The 20,889-nt window shown below is 42.9% G+C and overlaps 1 protein-coding gene across 4 annotated transcripts in view; it reads left to right on the forward strand.

The window, feature by feature from the left end:
* LOC122565227 (caytaxin-like) overlaps positions 1–19,584 on the forward strand; it is a 54,400-nt gene extending 34,816 nt beyond the window's left edge. For all 4 annotated transcript variants that reach the window (XM_087976113.1, XM_087976114.1, XM_043720986.2 and 1 more), the window contains 6 exons: positions 1,238–1,324; positions 2,542–2,640; positions 5,337–5,372; positions 12,096–12,131; positions 12,359–12,391; positions 16,807–19,584. In XM_087976113.1, the coding sequence (XP_087832239.1) occupies positions 1,238–1,324; positions 2,542–2,640; positions 5,337–5,372; positions 12,096–12,131; positions 12,359–12,389 (289 nt within the window). In that variant the 3' untranslated portion in view covers positions 12,390–12,391; positions 16,807–19,584. The remainder of the gene's footprint in view (positions 1–1,237; positions 1,325–2,541; positions 2,641–5,336; positions 5,373–12,095; positions 12,132–12,358; positions 12,392–16,806) is intronic.
* The last annotated feature ends 1,305 nt before the right edge of the window (positions 19,585–20,889 follow it).

Raw genomic sequence — 20,889 nt, forward strand, 5'->3', positions numbered from 1 at the left:
TACCCATCCAGATGCCTTTTAAATGTTGTAATTGTACCAGCCTCCACCACTTCCTCTGGCTGCTTATTGCATACACATGCCACCCTTTGCGTGAGAAAGGTCCCTTTTAAATCTTGCCACACTCACCCTAAACCTATGCCCTCTAGTTCTGAACTTCCCCAAACCAAGACAAAATGCCTTGTTTATTTAACCTATTCATGCCCCTCATAATTTTATAAACCTCTATAAAGTCACCCCATAGCCTCCAACGCTCCAGAAAAAAGAGCCCCAGCTTATTCAGCCTCCAACTGCTAGACAACCAAAATCACACAGGAATGCCAATGATTTAAATGGCTAGCTGTCTCCATGAACCCCACATTGCAAATCCCAGTCCAGTTCCATTTTCATCCTTGCAAGAATGGAAAGTGCTATGTTCACTGGCAGGGAACTTGTGATTTCTGGGCTCATCTGCCATTTTCATCATGTGGGGAAAAGCCAGACCATAATTAATTTCAAATATGATTAGAGTTGACCATTCTTGTGTTAAAGAGAGATAAACATTGGTTGGCCAAAATTTCCTATCTTCTTGAATTTCCTTGTTTTCTGAAATGCATTATAACTTTCAGCTTTGTCTTGATCTTTAGTTTGCACATTTTCCATGCCTGGCATGATACCAGTACATAGGCAGAGGGTATTGTTATGCTGTATATGGCAGTCCATTCATTAATTTCTGTTAAAAAGGCTCAAACTTTACTTTTCTTATTGGTTCCTGTGTCCTCCAATTATTTCATTTACATAAAACCCAGAGATGTAATCAGTTGGTGTACACAGTAGGTAATGGGAATGTAAATTACTTTGTCAAAGTGTACAATCAGTACCACAGAGGCTGGAACCCTCACTTCTCAAGGCAATGTCTTGACCAAAGTGTCAATCTGCCTAGTTTAAAATTTAAGCAAAGCTAGGCAGTTAACTTTCAATCATCATTAACTGTTGCATTCTCTATGGGCAACACTACCGTCAGTCAGAGTCCACTTGCCAGCCAATCAGTATTCTCTTCTGATACAGTATAAATCATCCTGAATACTGCAAGATGGAAAGCTTCAATAAAATCAGTCTTTTTTTCAGCACTACTCAAGTTTTGTATCTCCTAAGTTATCTGTCAGCCAACCAGCCAATTGGCTATCTCATCCTTATTTACTTTTGTGATCTCTTGTAAAATGTAATTGCAGACCATAAATTTGCTGTTTCCTGCTTATAGGCTAAGGAAGAACCTGAAGTCATTAATAATTGTTCACCCGTCCTGGTTTATTAGGACTGTGCTGGCAATCTCCAGGCCATTCATTAGGTAAATACTACCACACTCTCTCTCTTGTGACTATTTTGTTTCAATAGTAAGCTTATTATCAAATTCTCACTCAGTCAGTAACTGGAAAAAGACTGAGTTACTAAACCCAAGAGAACAGATCTGATTGGATTATAGGAAAGGAACTGATGAGTGTCAATAGTTAGAATTAATCCAGCACCATGGAGGGGGGGGGGGGGTGGGTGAGATGGGAAAATCAGCCAGGATTTCTGTTTATCACGAATACCCAGTATCACCGACTGGAGAGGGTGGGGTTAGCCCAGTCCACCGTTTTGACAGTGAGCTTATTGAATACCCTCAGTGCGACAGAGAGGAAATGAACACCAAGCTCATCCTATTTCTGCCTAACTAATGAACTATGTTAAGTTAGGGGCCAGTAGCTTCTGTTGAAATGGACAAAGAGTGTTGGAGGGTCATCAGGGACAATCAGGTTTCTTGAGAGGAAGCTTCATCAGGGAGGGCTGACTTGGGGGTAGTAAGAATTAGAATTAGGTTTATTGTCATGTACTCAAATACAGGGATACATGAGTACAGCGAGAAGTGTACAAAGTTGCCATTTCCAGTGCAATCTTGGGTACAAAGATACTGAGGTACAAAATCTCAGCTTTAAATTTGAAAGATGAAAAAAGTAAAGTTAAAAGATTAGTGTTACAGTCCTTATAAAGCTTAGTACAAAGATGCCTAGGTACAAAATCTTGGGTATAACTTAGTTATTGGACTTTACGTAGAGAGTCCATCGGAGGAATCAGGCCTGGGTGGTGAAATTAGGGAGCACCAGACGTAGGGACTGGGATGATCAGGGGTGTCAGGCCGGAGGGTCTGGCTGCATCATTCCAGGTACTGACCTGGGGTGTGATTAAGTCTCTTTTGGGTTCCTGGTGTTTTCTGCAACCATTAAAAAAAAAGTACTTAGAGTAGCTTTGGTGTCATTCTGTTAGCTTCCAGGATGTCACGACAGGGAGACAAAGCAAAAGGGGAAAATCAGTAAATATCCCAATGGCAGAAACAAACACCTGGGTGTAGGCTGGCTTAATATCCCAACTACAGTCTACTGTTTTATGAGTATCCTTCTTGGGGAATTTCAGGATAGCATTTGGCAGCCAGAGGAACTGAGATATTGTACATTTGATAATCTCTGGAGTTACCTGTGTGAATGGTTCTTTAATTGTAATATTTCTGTTGTGTTTTTTTTTATTCAGTTTTAAGTTCATGAGTAAGATTCAGTACGCTCATACTCTCTCCGAACTGGAACAGGCTATTCCCATGGAGCAGGTGCAGATCCCAGAGTGTGTTTTACAGTATGTATCAACACGGGGAGGGGAAGACTGTGTCCTCTGGTACCTGGTAACATTCTCAGCCAGTTAAACTTTGAAGTCTTTTCACGCTTCTAAATATCTCCTGAAAGCTCCTTCCAAGAACTCAATTCTCAATACATTGTCCAGTGTTGTAATGGGTTATAAAGACTAGAATGTCGCAGGTTCAACCCCAAAGCCGAGTTCAATTAGAGGGCATCATTTCAGGGACAGTAAAGGTCTCCAATTGGCTTCCAGATCCTGAGCTATATGATGGAAAGTTCTGAGCCTTTACGAGATGTTGTCAGAGATGGGGGAATGTTGGCAGAATGGCATGAGAAACTATTAAGTAGAGTCCTGTTTCCATTGTGTTTCCCTTACCATGCCATTTTGCCAGCAAGAGAAATGTGGTGGGTGACCTAACCTGGAGCCCAACAGAGCCATGTAAATGGCCAACTGAGGGCAGTGGCCAGTTGAATGCAGTGTAGAGCCCTCCAGCACCTGGTGGTCTCCAAGCAGACTCTGTGGGGTTTGAGGGTCCTGTTTTGGGCACTCTATGGTCTAGCATCAGTGGCCAACCTCACAGCATTTGTGCAGTCAGCCCTCAGCAACTGCCTTGATTGTACCTTTCTCAGGACCCAGATACCCCCTCCACCACCTGCCCGTCTGATTGGGTGGGTTAATCCAGAATAATGAATAGGGTGCTGCCCACCTCCCCAGCCCACTCCCTGAGAAAGGCACCATAGACCATAGAACATGACAGCACAGTACAGGTCCTTTGGCCCTTGATGTTGCGCTGACCTGTGAAACCAATCTAAAGCCCATCTAACTTACACTATTCCATTATCATCCATGTGTTTATCCAATAACTATTTAAATGCCCTTAATGTTGGCAAGTCCAATACTTTTGGGCATTCCACGCCCCAACTACTCTGAGTAAAGAAACTACCTCTGACATCTGTCCTATATCTATCACCCTTCAATTTAAAGCCGTCACCATCTGAGGAAGAAGGCTCTCATTGTCCACCCTATCTAATCCTGTGATCATCTGGTATGCCTGTATTGAATCACCTCCTTAACCTTCTCTCTAACAAAAACAATCAGAGCCCCATTGCTTGAGGAATGAGATGGAGAGCAGAAGACTGTGTGGGAAGAGTTGCACTGTGCCATGGGGGACCAGGCATAATGAATGCCCCTCAACTGAACACTTACATTGAAAATAGAAGCAATTGACTGTTGATAGCATTCTCAGCTCTGAGTCAGAGGTTGTGCAAAATATTCCACTGCAAGATATGAATGTACTCAAAGGTAAAGGATATGTTAAGGAGGGTCGGGTACATTTTGGCGCTGCCCTTTTGGTGCCGATCATTTGGCCCCACAGTTTTGGCACTAAACTGTTTTGGCACTCGTTACTTTGGCGCTGAGCTGTTTTGGCACCAATTCAGAATACAAAAATAAGTCGTCTTTGGTTAAAGAAGCGAGGATGACTAACGACCCAATGTAATTTTCTCAACTAGCAAGAGTTGATAGTTGAGAAAATTACATCGAGTCATTAGTCATCCTCTCTTTAACCAAACAAGACTTTTTTTTGTGTTCTGAATTGGCGCCAAAACAGTGGGGCCAAATGATCGGCGCCAAGTAGTCCCATTCCGTGTTAAGGAGGAGCTGTACTCTTGGAGCTGCCATCTTTGTGAGGAGACATAAACTATTGATGCCACTGATTCTGTTTGGGAGGATATTAGATTTGGTGTCTGTATAATTGTGCTACCGAACTAATAATCCAGAAGATGGGCTAACAAGACAGGCAACTGAGTTCAGATGTCTCAATGGCAAATTGAGAATTTGTATTCCGTGTGAAATACAATGCTGATATCCTATAGAAGTGAAAGTGCCAATTACCTTTTAATTCACTTGTGTCCTTTAGGAAGGAATCCTTCCACCCTTACTCAGTTTAGCTGATTGGTGTCAGTTATAGTGTGGCTTTATTAATGTGGCTGACATTATTAGTGTGGCTGACACTGAATGGCTCTCTGAAAATTTCTAGCAAGCCACCTTCCGCAGTGTAATTGGACAATAGCTGTTGGCCAACATGGAGTAGGCCATTTGGCCCCTCCTTCTCTGCAATTCAATAAAATCATGGCTAATCTGTTAGCGGCATCATCCCACTTCCCGGCCTATTCCCTGTACCGTTTGAGTATGTTATTAGACATGAATCAACTACCTCAGCTTTAAAAATATTCCGTAACCTTGTGTCCACCCATCTCTGAGGAAGATCGCTACAGACTTACAACTGTATGAGAGAAAAGATTTCACCTCACTTCAATCTTAAATAGGAGAGCCCTTATTTCTATATCATTCTAATTTCTCCAATGAGAGGAAAAAGCCTCTCAGCATTTACTATCCTGTTACGTTCCCATAGGATCTAATGTTTCAAAAATGTTTCTTCTCAAATACCAATTGAACAGGCCAACATGTCCAACCATTCCTCCAAAGTTAAATCTTCATCCCAGGAATCAGTTGAGTGATCCTTCTCTGAATTAGTCCTAATGCAATAAAAGGTGTTTCATTGTTATTTTTGGGACTTTGCTAAGTATCAATTGGTCCCTAAATTTACCTGGGCAATAATAGGTGACTGCATTTGAAAATGTGTGGTGACTTGAGAAAATTAAGAGATGTGATAAATCTCTTTTTTTACCTTCTAGATTCGAGGAAGAAAGAATAAAATCAAGGAGGTCTCGGTAAATTATCTGAATCAGTTCTTTCATTCCTTCACATTCAGTTGAGAAGAATGCATGTTTAACATTTTTAAATTTGGCCTTTAGTACAGTGATATATGCTTCTTGTCAGATATGGGAGTAAAAAGAGAGTTTAAGGGTTACTGCGGATTAAATCTTCAATAAATGCTGTTGGTTGCGAATCCTATCAGTTCAAATGGATCGGTTGGAGAGACAGTTAGAGGTAATGAGGAATTTGCAACAGCAATAGTACATGATGGATGGCAATTATAGGAAGGGGTAAAAGTCGCAGATACAGTCACATAGATGGGTTAACTCCAGGAAAGGTAAGAGAGGTAGGCAGGTAGTGCAGGAGTCTTCTGTGGCTATTCCCATTTCAAACGAGTGCTGTTTTGGAAAATGTAGGGAGTAATCCATTCACAAGGGAATGTAGCACGAACGGCCAAGTTTCTAGTACTGAGACTGGCTCTAATGCAACGAGGGGTACATCAGGTTCCAAGCGATAAATTGTGTTAAGGGACTCTCTAGTCCGAGGTACAGACAGACGTTTGTGGCCAGCAACAAAAAATCAGAATGGTGTGTTGCTTCCCTGGTGCCCAGATCAAGGATGTCTCGGAGGGTGCAGAATGTTCTCACGGAGAGGGCCCACCAAGAGGTCATTGTCCACATTGGAACCAACAACATAGGAAGGGAAAAGGTTGAGATTCTGAAGGGGGATTACAGGGAGTTAGGCAGGAATTTAAAAAGGAGGTCCTCGATAGTAGTAACAGCTGGATTACTCCCAGTGCTACGAGCTAGTGAGGGCAGGAATAGGAGGATAGAGCAGATGAATGCATGGCTGAGGAGCTGGTGTATGGGAGGATTCACATTTTTGGATCATTGGAATCTCTTTTGGGGTAGAAGTGACCTATACAAGAAGGACAGATTGTACCTAAATTGGAAGGGGACTAATGTACTGGCAGGGAGATTTGCTAGAGCTGCTCAGGAGGATTTAAACTAGTAAGGTGGGATGGGGGGCCCAGGGAGATAGTGCGGAAAGAGATCAATCTGAGATTGGTACAGTTGAGAACAGAAGTGAGTCAAACAGTCAGGGCAGGCAGGGACAAGGTAGGACTAATAAATTAAACTGCATTTATTTCAATGCAAGGGGCCTAACAGGGAAGGCAGATGAACTCAGGACATGGTTAGGAACATGGGACTGGAATATCATAGCAATTACAGAAACATGGCTCAGGGATAGGCAGGACTGACCATTTAATTTTCCAGGATACAAATGCTACAGGAAGGATAGAAAGGGAGGCGAGAGAGGAGGGGGAGTGGCGTTTTTGATAAGGTATAGCATTACAGCCATACTGAGGAAGGATGTTCCTGGAAATACATCCAGGGAAGTTATTTGGGTGGAAGTGAGAAATCAGGAATGGTTATCACATTATTGGGATTGTATTATAGACCCCCTAACAGTCATAGGGAAGTTGAAAAACAAACTTGTAAGGAGATCTCAGCTATCTGTAAGAATAATAGGATGGTTACGGTAGGGGATTTTAACTTTCCAAACATAGACTGGGACTGCCACAGTGTTAAGGGTTTAGATGGAGAGGAATTTAAGTGTATACAAGAAAATTTTCTGATTCAGTATGTGGATGTGCCTACGAGAGAAGATGCAAAACTTGATCTACTCTTGGGAAATAAGGCAGGGCAGGTGACTGAGGTGTCAGTGGGGGAGCACTTTGGGGCCAGCGACCATAATTCTATTAGATTTAAAATAGTGATGGAAAAGGATAGACTAGATCTAAGAGCTGAAGTTCTGAATTGGAGAAAGGCCAATTTTGACAGTATTAGGCAAGAACTTTCAAAAGCTGATTCACAAAAGATATTCACAGGTAAAGGGACAGCTGGAAAATGGGAAGCCTTCAGAAATGAGAGAACGAGAATCCAGAGAAAGTATATTTGTATTAGGGTGAAAGGAAAGGCTGGTAGGTATAGGGAATGCTGGATGACTAAAGAAATTGAGGGTTTGGTTAAGAAAAAGAAGGAAACATATGTCAGGTATAGACAGGATAGATTGAGTGAATCCTTAAAAGAATATAAAGGCAGTCGGACTATACTTGAGAGAAATCAGGAAGGCAAAAAGGGGACATGTGATAGCTTTGGCAAATAGAATTGAGAATCCAAAGGGTGTTTACAAATACATTAAGGACAAAAGGGTAACTAGGGAGAGAATAGAGCCCCTCAGCAAGGAGGTGTTTGTGTGGAGTCATAGGAGATGGAGGAGATACGAAATGAGTATTTTGCATTAGTATTTACTGTGGAAAAGGATTTGGAAGATATAGATTGTGGGGAAATAGATGGTGACACCTTAAAAAATGTCCATATTACAGAGGAGGAAGTGCTGGATGTCTTGAAATGCATAAAGGTGGATAAATCCCCAGGACCTGATCAGCTGTACCCTAGAATTCTGTGGGAAGCTAGGGAAGTGATTGATGGGCCTCTTGCTGAGATATTTGTATCATCGATAGTCACAGGTGAGGTGCCGGAAGACTGGAGGTTACCTAACGTGGTGTCACTGTTTAAGAAGGGTGGTAAGGACAAGCCAGGGAACTATAGACCAGTGAGCCTGGCGTCGGTGGTGGGCAAGTTGTTGGAGGGAATCCTGAGGGAGAGGATGTACATGTATTTTGAAAGGCAAGGACTGATTCGGGATAGTCAACATGGCTTTGTGCGTGGGAAATCATGTCTCACAAACTTGATTGAGTTTTTTTGAAGAAGTAACAAAGAGGATTGATGAGGGCAGAGCGGTAGATGTGATCTATATGGACTTCAGTAAGGCGTTCGACAAGGTTCCCCATGGGAGACTGGTGAGCAAGGTTAGATCTCTTGGAATACAGGGAGACCTAGCCATTTGGATACAGAACTGGCTCAAAGGCAGAAGACAGAGGGTGGTGGTGGAGGATTCTTTGTCAGACTGGAGGCCTGTGACCAGTGGAGTGTAACAACGTAGAGGACCCAGCACCGATCCTTTTGTCATTTATATAAATGATTTGGATGTGAGCCTAAGAGGTATAGTTAGTAAGTTTGCAGATTACACCAAAATTGTAGATGTAGTGGACAGCGAAGAAGGTTACCTCAGATTACATCAGGATCTTGATTAGATGGGCCAATGGGCTGAGAAGTGGCAGATGGAGTTTAATTCAGATAAATGTGAGGTGCTGCATTTTGGAAAAGCAAATCTTAGCAGGACTTATACACTTAAATGTAAGGTCCTAGGGAGTGTTGCTGAACAAAGAGACCTTGGAGTGCAGGTTCATAGCTCCTTGAAAGTGGAGTCACAGATAGATAGGATAGTGAAGAAGGCGTTTGGTATGCTTTCCTTTATTGCTCAGAGTATTGAGTGCAGGAGTTGGGAGGTGATGTTGCTGCTGTACAGGACATTGGTTCGGCCACTGCTGGAATATTGCGTGTAATTCTGGTCTCCTTCTTATCGGAAGGATGTTCTGAAACTTGAAAGGGTTCAGAAAACATTTCCAAGAATGTTGCCAGGGTTGGAGGATTTGAGCTATAGGGAGAGGCTGAACATGCTGGGGCTGTTTTCCCTGGAGCATCGGAGGCTGAGAGGTGACCTTATAGAGGTTTACAAAATTGAGGGGCATGGATAGGATAAACCGACAAAGTCTTTTCCCTGGGGTGGGGGGGGAGTCCAGAACTAGAGGGCATAGGTTTAGGGTGAGAGGGGAAAGATATAAAAGAGACCTAAGGGGCAACTTTTTCACGCAGGTGGTACTATTGCAACATTTAAAAAGCATTTGGATGGGTGTATGAATAAGAAGGGTTTGGAGGGATATGCGCCGGTGCTGGCAGGTGGGACTAGATTGGGTTGGGATATCTGGTTGGCATGGATGGGTTGGACCGAAGGGTCTGTTTCCATTCTGTACACCTCTATGATTCCGTTTGTTTCACTTTTATTTCATAATGTGGTTTCTATTACTACAGAAGAAATTTTGGGATCAAGATAATAAGGTTAGGCCAAACTGATCTGAACCAAATCTGAGTATTTCCATCATATTTTTGATAATCACATCTGCAGGGACACCATTAATCTTCTCCTGAACATTCTCCCTCCTTTATATCTGTTTCCATATTGTTCATGTCGTATGGTGTTTTTAGCTACCATATTCCTGGAATATCTATTAGAATATCTATTAAAATAAACTGTTTCTATGAAGTGAATTTGTCTGAAATGTCCAGTCCCTCTCCTCCTCTGCTGACTCCAGGTGGGTGCCAGTTTCTACAGTCACTCTTTTTCAAAATTGGCCACATTGTGAGAAGCTGAGAGGGAGAGTGGCAACTGGCTTTTTTTTTAAAATGAGGAAGTGCCAGTTCGCTCATAACCAAAACTGACCCTGTTCATCACCCAAAGACAAAATTAACAATATGTTAGAGATCGGGTTGTTAAGAAGGTGATTGGCACACTTGCATTCATTGCTTAGACTTTTGAATTTGAGAGTTGGGATTTTGGAAAAGCAAATCAGAGCAGGACTTATACACTTAATGGTAAGGTCCTGAGGAGGGTTGCTGAACAAAGAGACCTTGGAGTGCAGGTTCATAGTTCCTTGAAAATAGAGTCGCAGATAGATAGGATAGTGAAGAAGGCATTTGGTATGCTTTCCTTTATTGGTCAGAGCATAGAGTCGAGAGTTGGGAAATCATGTTGCGGCTGTACTGAACATTGGTTGGGCCACTATTGGAGTATTGAGTGCAGTTCTGGTCCCCTTCCTATGGGAAGGCTGTTATGAAATTTGAAAGGGTTCAGAAAAGGTTTACAAGGACATTTCCAGGTTTGGGGGAATTTGAGCTATAGGGAGATGCTGAATAGAACATAGAACATTACAGCGCAGTACAGGCCCTTTGGCCCTCGATGTTGTGCCGACCTGTGAAACCAATCTGAAGCCCATCTAACCTACCCTATTCCATTCTCGTCCATATGTCTATCCAATGTACTTTTAAATGCCCTTAAAGTTGGAGAATCCACGACTGTTGCAGGCATTACGTTCCACGCACCTACTACTCTCTGAGTAAAGAAACTACCCCTGATATCTCTCCTGTATCTACCACCCCTCAATTTAAAGCTATGTCCCCTTGTGCTAGTCATCACCATCTGAGGATAAAGGTTCTCACTATCCATCCTATCTAACCCTCTGATTATCTTTATATGTCTCAATTAAGTCACCTCTCAACCTTCTACTCTCCAACGAAAACAGCCTCGAGTCTCTCAGACTTTCCTCGTAAGACCTTCCCTCCATACCAAGCAACATCCCAGTAAATCTTCTCTGAACCCCTTCAAAAGCTTCCATATCCTTCCTATAATGTGCTGACCAGAACTGTACGCAATACTCTCAAGTGTGGCCACACCCGAGTTTTGTACAGCTGCAGCATGAATAGGCTGGGTCTGTTTTCCCTGGAATGTTGGAGACTGAGGGGTGACCTTGTGGAGGTTTACAAAATCTTCAGGGGCATGGATGGGGTAAATAGACAAGGTATTTTCCCTGGGGTGGGGGAGTCCAGAACAAGAGTGCATAGTTTTATGGTGAGAGCGGAAAGACATAAAAGGGAATAAGGGGCAATGTTTTCAGAGTGGTACGTGTATGGAATGAGCTGCCAGAGGAAGTGGTGGAGGCTGATACAGTTACCACGTTTAAAAGGCATCTGGATATATGAATAGGAAGGGTATAGAGGGATATGGGCCAAATGCTGGCAAATGGGACTAGATTTGGTTAGGATATCTGGACGGCATGGACGAGTTGGGCCGAAGGGTCTGTTTCCATGCTGTACTTCTCTATGACTCCATGACTCTTATGTTGAGGTTGTACAGGTTGTTGTTGAGGCCTCTTCTGGAGTTTTGGTCATCTTGTTATAGGATGGATATTATTAAGCTCAAGACGGTTCAGAAGAGATATACCGGGATGTTGTCAGGAATGGAGGATTTGAGCAATAAGGAGAGGCTGGATGGTCTGGGACATCTTTCACTGGCATGTAAGAGATTGAAAGGTGACTTTCTCCAGGTTTATAAAATCATGAGAAGCATATATAAGGTGAATGGCAGGTGTCTTTTCCCAAGGATAGGGGATTTCAAGACTAGGGGCAATGCTTTTAAGGTGAGAGGAGAAAGAATTTAAAGACACGAGGAGCAATTTTTTTAGTGAGTAGATTGTGTGTGTGGAATGACCTTCCAGAGGAAGTGGTGGATGTGGGTATAGTTATGTTTAAAAGACATTTGGGTAAGTACATGAATAGGAAATGTTTGGGGGGATATGGGCCAAGCGTAGGCAGGTGGAACTAGTTTAGTTTGGGGATTATGGTCAGCATTAGTTGTACCATAGCACTTGTTTCTATTTAAATGCCTTTAACGTTGGCAAATCCACTACTGTTGCAGGCAATGTGTTCCACGTGCCTACTACTCTGAGTAAAGGAAATGTCTGATACCTGTCTGACTGTGACTATATCAGGGATGACTGGGTGGTAAGCAATCTGAGTGAGGGTGGAGAGATTCTAATTGAATTTCACCTCTCTACCTCGAGATGCAAAGGAAGGAATTTGTCCAGTGAGAGAACATGACCTGTAGAATGGGTCCGAGAAGCTGGTGTAACAGATTTAGCAGTGATTGCCCTGTGCAACAACACAGAATTTCTGTCTTAATAACAAAATTCACTGTGTTTGATTTTTTTTTAACAGAACAGAAGATGGTCAGTCCGTGATTGAGAGAAACAGGTGATTATACAGCTAGTAAGGTAAAAGTTTATAGATCTGTTACATAATCTGTGAGGAAACAGTAAATTTTCGGAAATTTAATTTGAATGAAGTTGGTGTGAAGCAAAGGTAAAACCAGAGAATATTGGAAGTTCCTAGATGACCAAGAAAAATAACATTAGATTTTGGATAGCGTTTTTGTAACAACTATATAGGAGCTAATGGGATTTTTCTTCTCTCTAACTCAGATCTGAAGCTGCAGCTGAAGAGCAGGAGTAAAGGTCTGTACCTTGTGGTTCTCACAGTGGGGTAGTCATGATGGGCCAATGGCCTTCTCTATTGAGAGTGAAGATACCAATGCAGTGTCATTATATCTGGAAATGTAAAATTTTCAAAATGTAGCACAGTTCATATTTATAGAACATACCTTGTATCTTGTAACATCAGTCTTCCTTTTAAAGATAAACCTTTATGTTTGCAACTACTGTCTTGTTATCTATTGGATCAGCCAGAGAACCCTCTATGGCTCATGTGTCAGACAAATTGCTGCTCATTCCCAGCTTGTCTCATTTCTCCAAAGTTCTCAGATTTTTATTCACTCGTGTGACATGCGTGTCTCTGGCTGGCTAGCATTCATTGCTCAGCCCTAGTTGATCTTGAGAAGGTAATGACTCCGTGAACTGCTACAATCCACTGCTGTACATTGGCCCACAATGTCCTCAGGGAGGGAACCTTGACCCAGTGACAGAGAAGGGATGGCAATATATTTCCAGGTCAGGATGGCGAGTGGCTTGGAGGGAACATGCTGGTGGTGGTGTTTCCATGTATCTGCTGCCCTCTTTCTCCTAGATGGAAGTAGTCGTGGGGTTAGAAGTTATTGTCTAAGGTTTCTTTGCTGAATTTCTGCATGGGATCTTGTAGATAGTACTGCTGCTACTGAATGTTAGTGGTGGAGAGATTAGATGCTTGAAGAGGTGGTGCCAATCAAGTGGGCTGCTTTGTCCTGGATGGTGTCCAGCATCTTCAGTGTTATCAGAGTATTGTTGGGGAGTATTCCGTCACACTTCTGACTTGTGCATTATGGAAATTGAATAGACTATGAGGAGTCAGGAGGTGAGTTATTTGCCACAGTGTTCCTAGTCTCTGACTTGCTCTTGTAGCCACTGTGTTTGTATGGCAAGTCTAGTTCAGTTTCTGGACAATTTCTGTTTCTGGGATTTTGATAGTGAGGGATTCAGTGATGGTAACACCATTGAATGTTCAGGTGTGATGGTTAGATTGTCTCTTATTAGAGATGGTCAGTGTCTGGCACTTGTGTGGTGCAAATGTTATTTGCCACTTGTCAGCCCAAGCATGGTTATTACGAGAAAGTGAGGACTGCCTCCCCTTCCACTCCACCAACCTAGAAATACAACGCATCATCCTCCGCGATTTCTGTCACCTACAAATAGACCCGACCACCAGACATATATATTTCCCTCCCCAGTCTGATCTGCATTCCACAAAGACCATTCCCTATACGACTCCTTTGTTAGGTCCACGCTCCCCACCCTCCATTCCGAGCACTTTCCCCTGCCACCGCAAGGAGTGTAAAGCCTACGCCCACACCTCCCCCCTCACACCCATCCAAGGCTCCAAAGGATCCTTCCACATCCGACAGATTTTCCTGCACCTCACACACATCATCTACTGTGTCCATTGCTCTCGATGTGGTCTCTTCTACATTGGGCAGACAGGATGCCAATTTACGGAACATTTCAGAAAACATTCTGGGACACGCACACGTTAAACAATCCCACCACCCTGTGGCCGGACACTTCAACTCCCTCTCCCACTCCGCTAAGGACATGCCAGCCCTAGGCCGCTTCCACTGCCAAAGTCTAACCACCCAACCTCTGTGGGAGGAACACATCATCTTCCACCTTGGTACCCTCCAATCACACAGGATCAATGTCAATTTCACCAGTTTCCTCATCTCCTTCATCCCACCTTATCCCAGATCCAAGCCTCCAACTCGGCACTGCCGCCTTGAACTATCTTACCTGTCCATCTTCCTTCCCACCGAAAAATGCTCCATCTTCTGTTCCAACCTATCACCATCACCCCCCCCCCCCACCTTCATCTATCAATTGCATTCCCAGCTACCGCCCCCAGCGCCACCCCCCCTCCCATTTATCTCCCAGCCCCCTTGCCCTTCACCCCTCCCCAACACACCATTCCTCTCACTCCCAATGAAGAGCTCATGCTCAACATGTCGACTCTCCTGCTCCTCGGATGCTGCCTGACCAGCATTTTCAGCTCAGATATGGATATTGTCCAGATCTTACTGCTTCAGTAAGTGAGGAGTCACAAATGGTGCTGAACATTAGATCAGCAGATCAACAAACATCCCCACTTCAGACCTTATGATGGAGGGAAGGTCATCGATGAAGCAGCTGAAGATGGTTGGGCCTAGGACACTACCCTAAGAAACTCCTGCAGAGATTTCCTGGAGCTGGGATGACTGACCTCCAACAACCACAACCATCTTCCTGTGTGCCAAATATGACTCCAACCAGTGGAGTGTTTGCCCTGATTACCACTTTTGCTAGGGGACTCCTTGATGCCACACATGGTTGAATGTGACCTTGATGTCATTTTGCCAAACCTGATACCTAATCCTACACTCCACTCTTTCTTGCCAGCACTGATTTACATTCTGTCTGTCATATTGTATTTCAAATCCTCATCTTCAAATCCCTCCCACCACCTTGCTGCATCCTATTTCTGCAAATGCTTCCTTGTGTTCTCCAGTCCTTTTGTTTGCCATCTCTGTTTACCCCGTTACAATTGTGGATCATTCAGAAGCTTGCTCTCTCAAGCCAGCTGCCTCACCTCTCTTTCTTTAATAACTTTGTCAAATCCCATCTGGTTAATCAGTGTCATGCCACCTCTCCTAACCCTGATTGAGCCCCCAAATCCAGCATCTACTTTTGATCTTTCTGTGGGAATGCCTTCAAATGTTTGCTAGCTTAAATGTATTGCGTACTTTCTTATTTAGTGAGTTATCTCAAATTTAGAGCTTGTGCAAATTGGTACACATTTAATACTTTATAAATCTTATTTTCAATCCACTGTTCTTCAATTAACCGCTTTAATTCTGAACTCTTTCAAGTTGATATAAATTCTTAGCCATATTAGGCACTCTGGTGCTGTGAGGATCCGCAATCCTGCAGGACTCAGTCTGACCACCAAGGGGCATCTCAACACAAAGCAATGCATGGTTAAAAATCACACAACACCAGGTTATAGTCCAAAAGGTTTAATTGGAAGCACACCAGCTTTCGGAGCGTCGTTCCTTCATCAGCTGGTAGTGGAGGGCTCAATCCTAACACACAGAATTTATAGCAAAAATTTGCAGTGTGATGTAACTGAAATTATACATTGAAAAATTGATTGTCTGTTAAGCCTTTCATCTGTTAGAAACAGACAATCAATTTTTCAATGTACAATTTCAGCTTGTTGGAGTTAAGCACTGTACCTTCAGTATTTTCCAGTCTTCCTGTCTGTCCACGCAGATAGTCATTGTTGTGGTGTCTCCCTGTTCAGTAGGCTACTGAGAGAAAGGCTGTGGGAAAGACCCATTGATTTTCTCAACCAAGATGCAAACAGCTGTCCCCTTTCCTCTCAGATCCGGTAATCTGTGCCTGAAAGTGGAGGAAAACTCTGAATATTTTTGCTGCAGCCCCAAGCCCTATACTGTTGTGCATTTCTGATCAGAGATACATCAGCAATGCATTCCAAATAAATCTGTGAATCAGGACTTTTGTTTGACTGATCTACATTTGAGGGGAATGTGGATAAGCTCAAGATGGAGAAAGAGAATATTTTGATAAAACCAAGACACAGTTTCAGATGGTGGGGGGGGGAATTCATACTAAATCTGATCAAAGGGATGAATGGTCTATTTTATTGCTATGTGATTGGATCAGGACAATTTCTAAATTATAAAACTCACCTACTGAAATAAGTATATGGTAGGGGGGGGGGGGGCGGTTTAAAGTGAAACCCCATCGTAATAGATGCAGGCAGAAGGGATGGACATAGATCTATTATTAAACTTATTATTCAGTTACCCCCACCCCCAAACTTCTGTCTTGTCCAGTGCCTCACACTGAGGTGTAGATCTCATTGATTCTGTCTTACCTCTGGTACCTCTGATATGACTAATCTTTACGTACAAGCCCAGGCAATGTGTGGTGTCAGGATATTCCACTGTAAGGGCATCATATGTTAGAAGTGATCTAATCCAGCCCCCATTGTACCTGTCCATTTCACAGCGGAATCACTGCAAGGTGATGATGAATGGGAACCACACTGATTATGCCCAGCTGAAAATGTGTTGCTGGAAAAGTGCAGCAGGTCAGGCAGCATCCAAGGAGCAGGAGAATTGACATTTTGGGCATGAGCCCTTCTTCAGGAATTATGCCCAGTGCCAACTTGGGGAATATCAAGAAAATGGAGGGTGAAAGAAATGGGAAATTTTAATTTTGGTCCATTGGGATATTCCTGGTCTACGTAACTGAGTTTCCTATCAGGACACCTGGGAAGCTGACAATTCATGCATGAGATATTGAAGTTCATGGTTAAGTGTAGGTATTCAGTCAGGATTATTGTAATGTATCAATTGTGACCAGTCTGTATCTTTCCATTTTAGGAAGCTAAGAACCTTCAAATCAAAAGCTGGAATTCAGAGAAAACTGGATGAAGTTCATGACAAGAAAGTTCTTTTGAAATAATGTGACCAAGTTTGATGGTTATAAGAATTGACTTTCACTCTCTGCCACTGATTCCAGGATGCAGACACTGGGCCCCGAGTTCATTGGAACTCAGTTGCCATTGATCAGGACATTTTAGCATGACATGGAGTTTCTTATGTCATAACCATGAAAAATATGTGGGATATGGTCATAATCCTATTGCCAAAAGAGTACCCTAAGCATAGCTGTTGAGAATCAACTCATATCTCTATTTCTTCCCCTAATTTACTAAGCACTGATGTTGCCGTACTGTGGGTTCCATGGGCACCGATTTCCCTCCAATACGCTGAATCTTTGTTGGCTTCAAGGCTGATCTGGATAATCTGTTGTGCAAGTGTCAAAATCCAAACTTAATTCTCTCCTTAACCAACTCTTACACGAGAGTCGCTGACTAACAATCCAATGAAGGCAGTAGGTTTTCCATGTAAGCAAGCCTTAGGTGTTCTTTGCCAGTTCTGTTGTATTAAAGAGCTGTACAAAAGGATTCTCCACTTTCAGCAGTGATGGGTCTGGGAAAGATCATATTGCTACATTTCAGCTTTCTGTTAAGGCAGAATAGGAATCTTTTACAGTATTTGACTCATAATTACTCGAGGCTGACATTGGTGCATAGGCAATTTTTTTGATTTTTTTCCACTGAACAGCACCACCCTGACAACATATAATATTAAATATAAAAATGACTAAACCATGGATGGGGGTTATGGAGGAGAGTGTAGGGGAGGGGTAGGTAAAAGAGTCTATAACAGTGCATCATTAATCTGTAAGGTGATCTCAGAAGTTTTAGAATTCTATTGTGGAATAAAATAAATGACGGTGAACACAATATGTTCTTCCTGTGTGACCAGGAGTGTCTCTGAGTCAATCTCTGAGTCAGTCCCTGGCCTCTACTAGTTAGCTGATCACAGCTGGAGTGGCAATGTAGGTGTTCAATAGTCAGCATCTGTGGGGCTTTGTGGAAAGGGCATTGGTGATGTGGGGCTTGTTTTAAAGTGAATAAAGACAGTATCTGTCAGGTATCCTACTCCTGTTCACAGTTCAGTAACTCCTACTGCCAGTTTCTGGGATGTTAGGGGACAAAAAATGTCAAGAAGGTGCCTGTGATCCCATTAATGATTTGAGGGAAGGGCGCTAAAAGACAATCATTGCCTATGGAAACTACTTACAGCAAGTCAGTGCTTTGAGAGGAAATAGGCAGAGGGAGAACTACAGAAATGCTGTTTCACTGGATTAGTAAGGTGAGAGTGGAAGGCATGACTGTCTGAAGATTAACCTGCTGTGGTGGCAGAGAGTGAGGGCTGACCAATCAGGTGAAACAAACACCCAGCTGACAATCAGATTGGTCAAATAAGTTGAAAAATTCCCAATTGATGGGTCAGTTACTGCAAGTATTTTTTTGTTGGTTTAATAATTCTCGTTGTAATCATTGTTCACTTTGAATGTATTACGTGTACAGTTTTAAAACCTTTTTAATTTTCATTGTCACTAATTGCTCAGAATTGTTGACTTAAATTCAAGCTCTTGTCTAACATGCTTGCTCCCTATGCTGCAGTGTGACCAGCCCAGTGTGTAATTAACAGCTGCAAAAATTGTAAAACTTGCTGGAAATATTTGTCCCACTTTGTGATCTTTAAGACAACAACATGATAATTTGTTACCTATTGTCTACACTAGAACTTTTAGTGAACAAATCTTGTGGAACTCCTTGATGGATTTTTCTTGAACACCTTACTGTTGAGTTCTTTCAAATCAGTGGGTTTTTTCAGTCTCTGTCTGTGGCTTTTCATAGGAACACCTGTAACTTCCCCCAAATGGTGCGATTCTGCTCCTGGGAAGTGGCAAAAGTCATGGAATTGAACACTCTTAATACAGCAAAATGCTGTAGATTCTGGAAATCTGAATTTTTAAAAATAAAGTGCTGGAAAGGTGCAGCAAATGCTGGTTGCACGAGTGGAGAAAGAAACAAAGTTACCACTTACAACTTAATCTTTAATCAGTAACATCCTTTCGCTTTGTTACTGGGCAACAAGGAGGGCATAGGAATCAATCCAGCTTTTGTTGATGTCCCAGTTCTTTTAAATGGAGCTCCTGACGTAGATAGAGCACAGGTTTGCCCAAATCCACAGGTTACACGTGGCTCCTAGGACAAATGATAAATTCCACATTATGTTGATCTCACAGATTGATTAAAAATTGAAGGAAGTTGCATTGGGTCCGAGGAGGCCTCATTTGGGCCTTCAGGAAGCCATCTCCCCATCATTCAGTTTGATTGCTCCATTGGCCTTTATTCAAGATCAGACTAGTTGTGGGGCTTTTAATGAAGCTAAGACAGAAGGTGCTGTTGAGAGGCAGATCAATCCCAGAATGTGAAAAGATCATTTTAAATCAAACGAGTAGTTTTACGTTCCTTCTGTTAAAGGCCCCGTCCTGCACTTGGCAACACCTAAGGCAGCATGATTGAATCCAGCAGCTTGTTGTGGACATGTGGAGCTCAGACCCATTCCTTCATGGAGCAGTGTTGCAGCATTCCTGAGTGAGTTATTGCCAAGGGTTTTGGCCCTGTTTACAAAGTTAGTGATACCGTTAATGTAAACTGGATATTTAACCAGTTGATGCCTAATGTTATGGCTATTCAATGTTTTCAGTTGTTATAAAAATAAACAGTTGGCACAGGTGCCATGCAGTCATTGTTGAGATGAACGTTTTTTTGGCAAAGAAGTCTTCTGTCTTAAAAATATTTAACATTTGGTGTCCCCTGAATATCTGTTGTTGACTCCTCCTTTCCCACACCCACCCATTATTTCTCAAGTGCTGACTTTCATCTAAAATCAGTTCCTTTTCTCATGTACACTATCATAGAATCCCTACAAGAGTGGGAACAGGTCCTTTAGCCCAAGTCCACACCAAAGAAGACTCTGAAGACTAACCCAGCCAAACCCATTTCCCTTCCATGTATTTACCTCTGACCAATGCACCTAGCCTACACATCCCTGAATACTATGGGCAATTTAACATGGCCAGTTTACCTGACCTGCACATCGTTGTGATTGCGGGAGGAAACCGGAGCATACCCACGCCAACACAGGGACAACGTGCAAACTCCACACAGACAGTCGCCCAAGGCTGGAATTGAACCCGGATCCCTGGTGCTGTGAGGCAGCAGTGATGACCACTGAGCCACCCTGCTGGCCTTCATACCCAGCTTGACCTCAACTCCTCCCCCCCCCCCACCCCCCCCCCCCCCCCACCCCCCCCCCCCCCACTTTCTGTTGACTCATGTAACAAAATTGTCAGTACTAGATGAGCAGAAATTACTTCCACTGAAACACTGGAATATTGAAACCATTGTCTTAGGTCCACACCACAAACTCTGCATTTTCCTTGAAATTATGAGGCTGAACCAGACTGTTCAAAGTCTTAGTGTCAAACTTGACTTCAAATGAATATTCAACTGCACATTTGCTGTAAGTTGTGAATTTCCACTGCTGGATGAGCTGAGCTAAGTGCAGAGTGTTACACTGCTGAAACCCTCACCAATATCTGTTCCCTCTGGACTTCATTTGTGAAGCACCCATGGGTTTCCTCTGGGTGCTCCGGTTTCCTCCCACAGTCCAAAAATGTGCAGGTTACGTGAATTGGCCATGCTAAATTGCCTGTAGTGTTAGGTGAAGGAGTAAATGTAGGGGTATGGGGCTGGGTGGGTTTCTCTTCGGAGGGTCGGTGTAGACTTGTTGGGCTGAAGGGCCTGTTTCTACACTAAGTAATCTAATCTAATCATTCTTCCAGTAAACTCTTGGCTGACCTTCACACATTTTATCTTTTGTAGATTGTCTCTTCAAAAACTCTGCCGCCTGTGTGTACTAATTTGCACTAAATACTATTTACCCATTCCTCCGTGCTTCCTGCATTGGCCCCAGCTAACCAATGCCTCAATTTTAGAATTCCCAATCTAATTTTCCAATCCCTCCTTGCCTTTATCT

Source organism: Chiloscyllium plagiosum, unplaced genomic scaffold (assembly GCF_037043375.1).
Source record: "Chiloscyllium plagiosum isolate Xiang-an unplaced genomic scaffold, Cpla_swu_hap1 HiC_scaffold_28, whole genome shotgun sequence".
NCBI lineage: Eukaryota > Metazoa > Chordata > Chondrichthyes > Orectolobiformes > Hemiscylliidae > Chiloscyllium > Chiloscyllium plagiosum.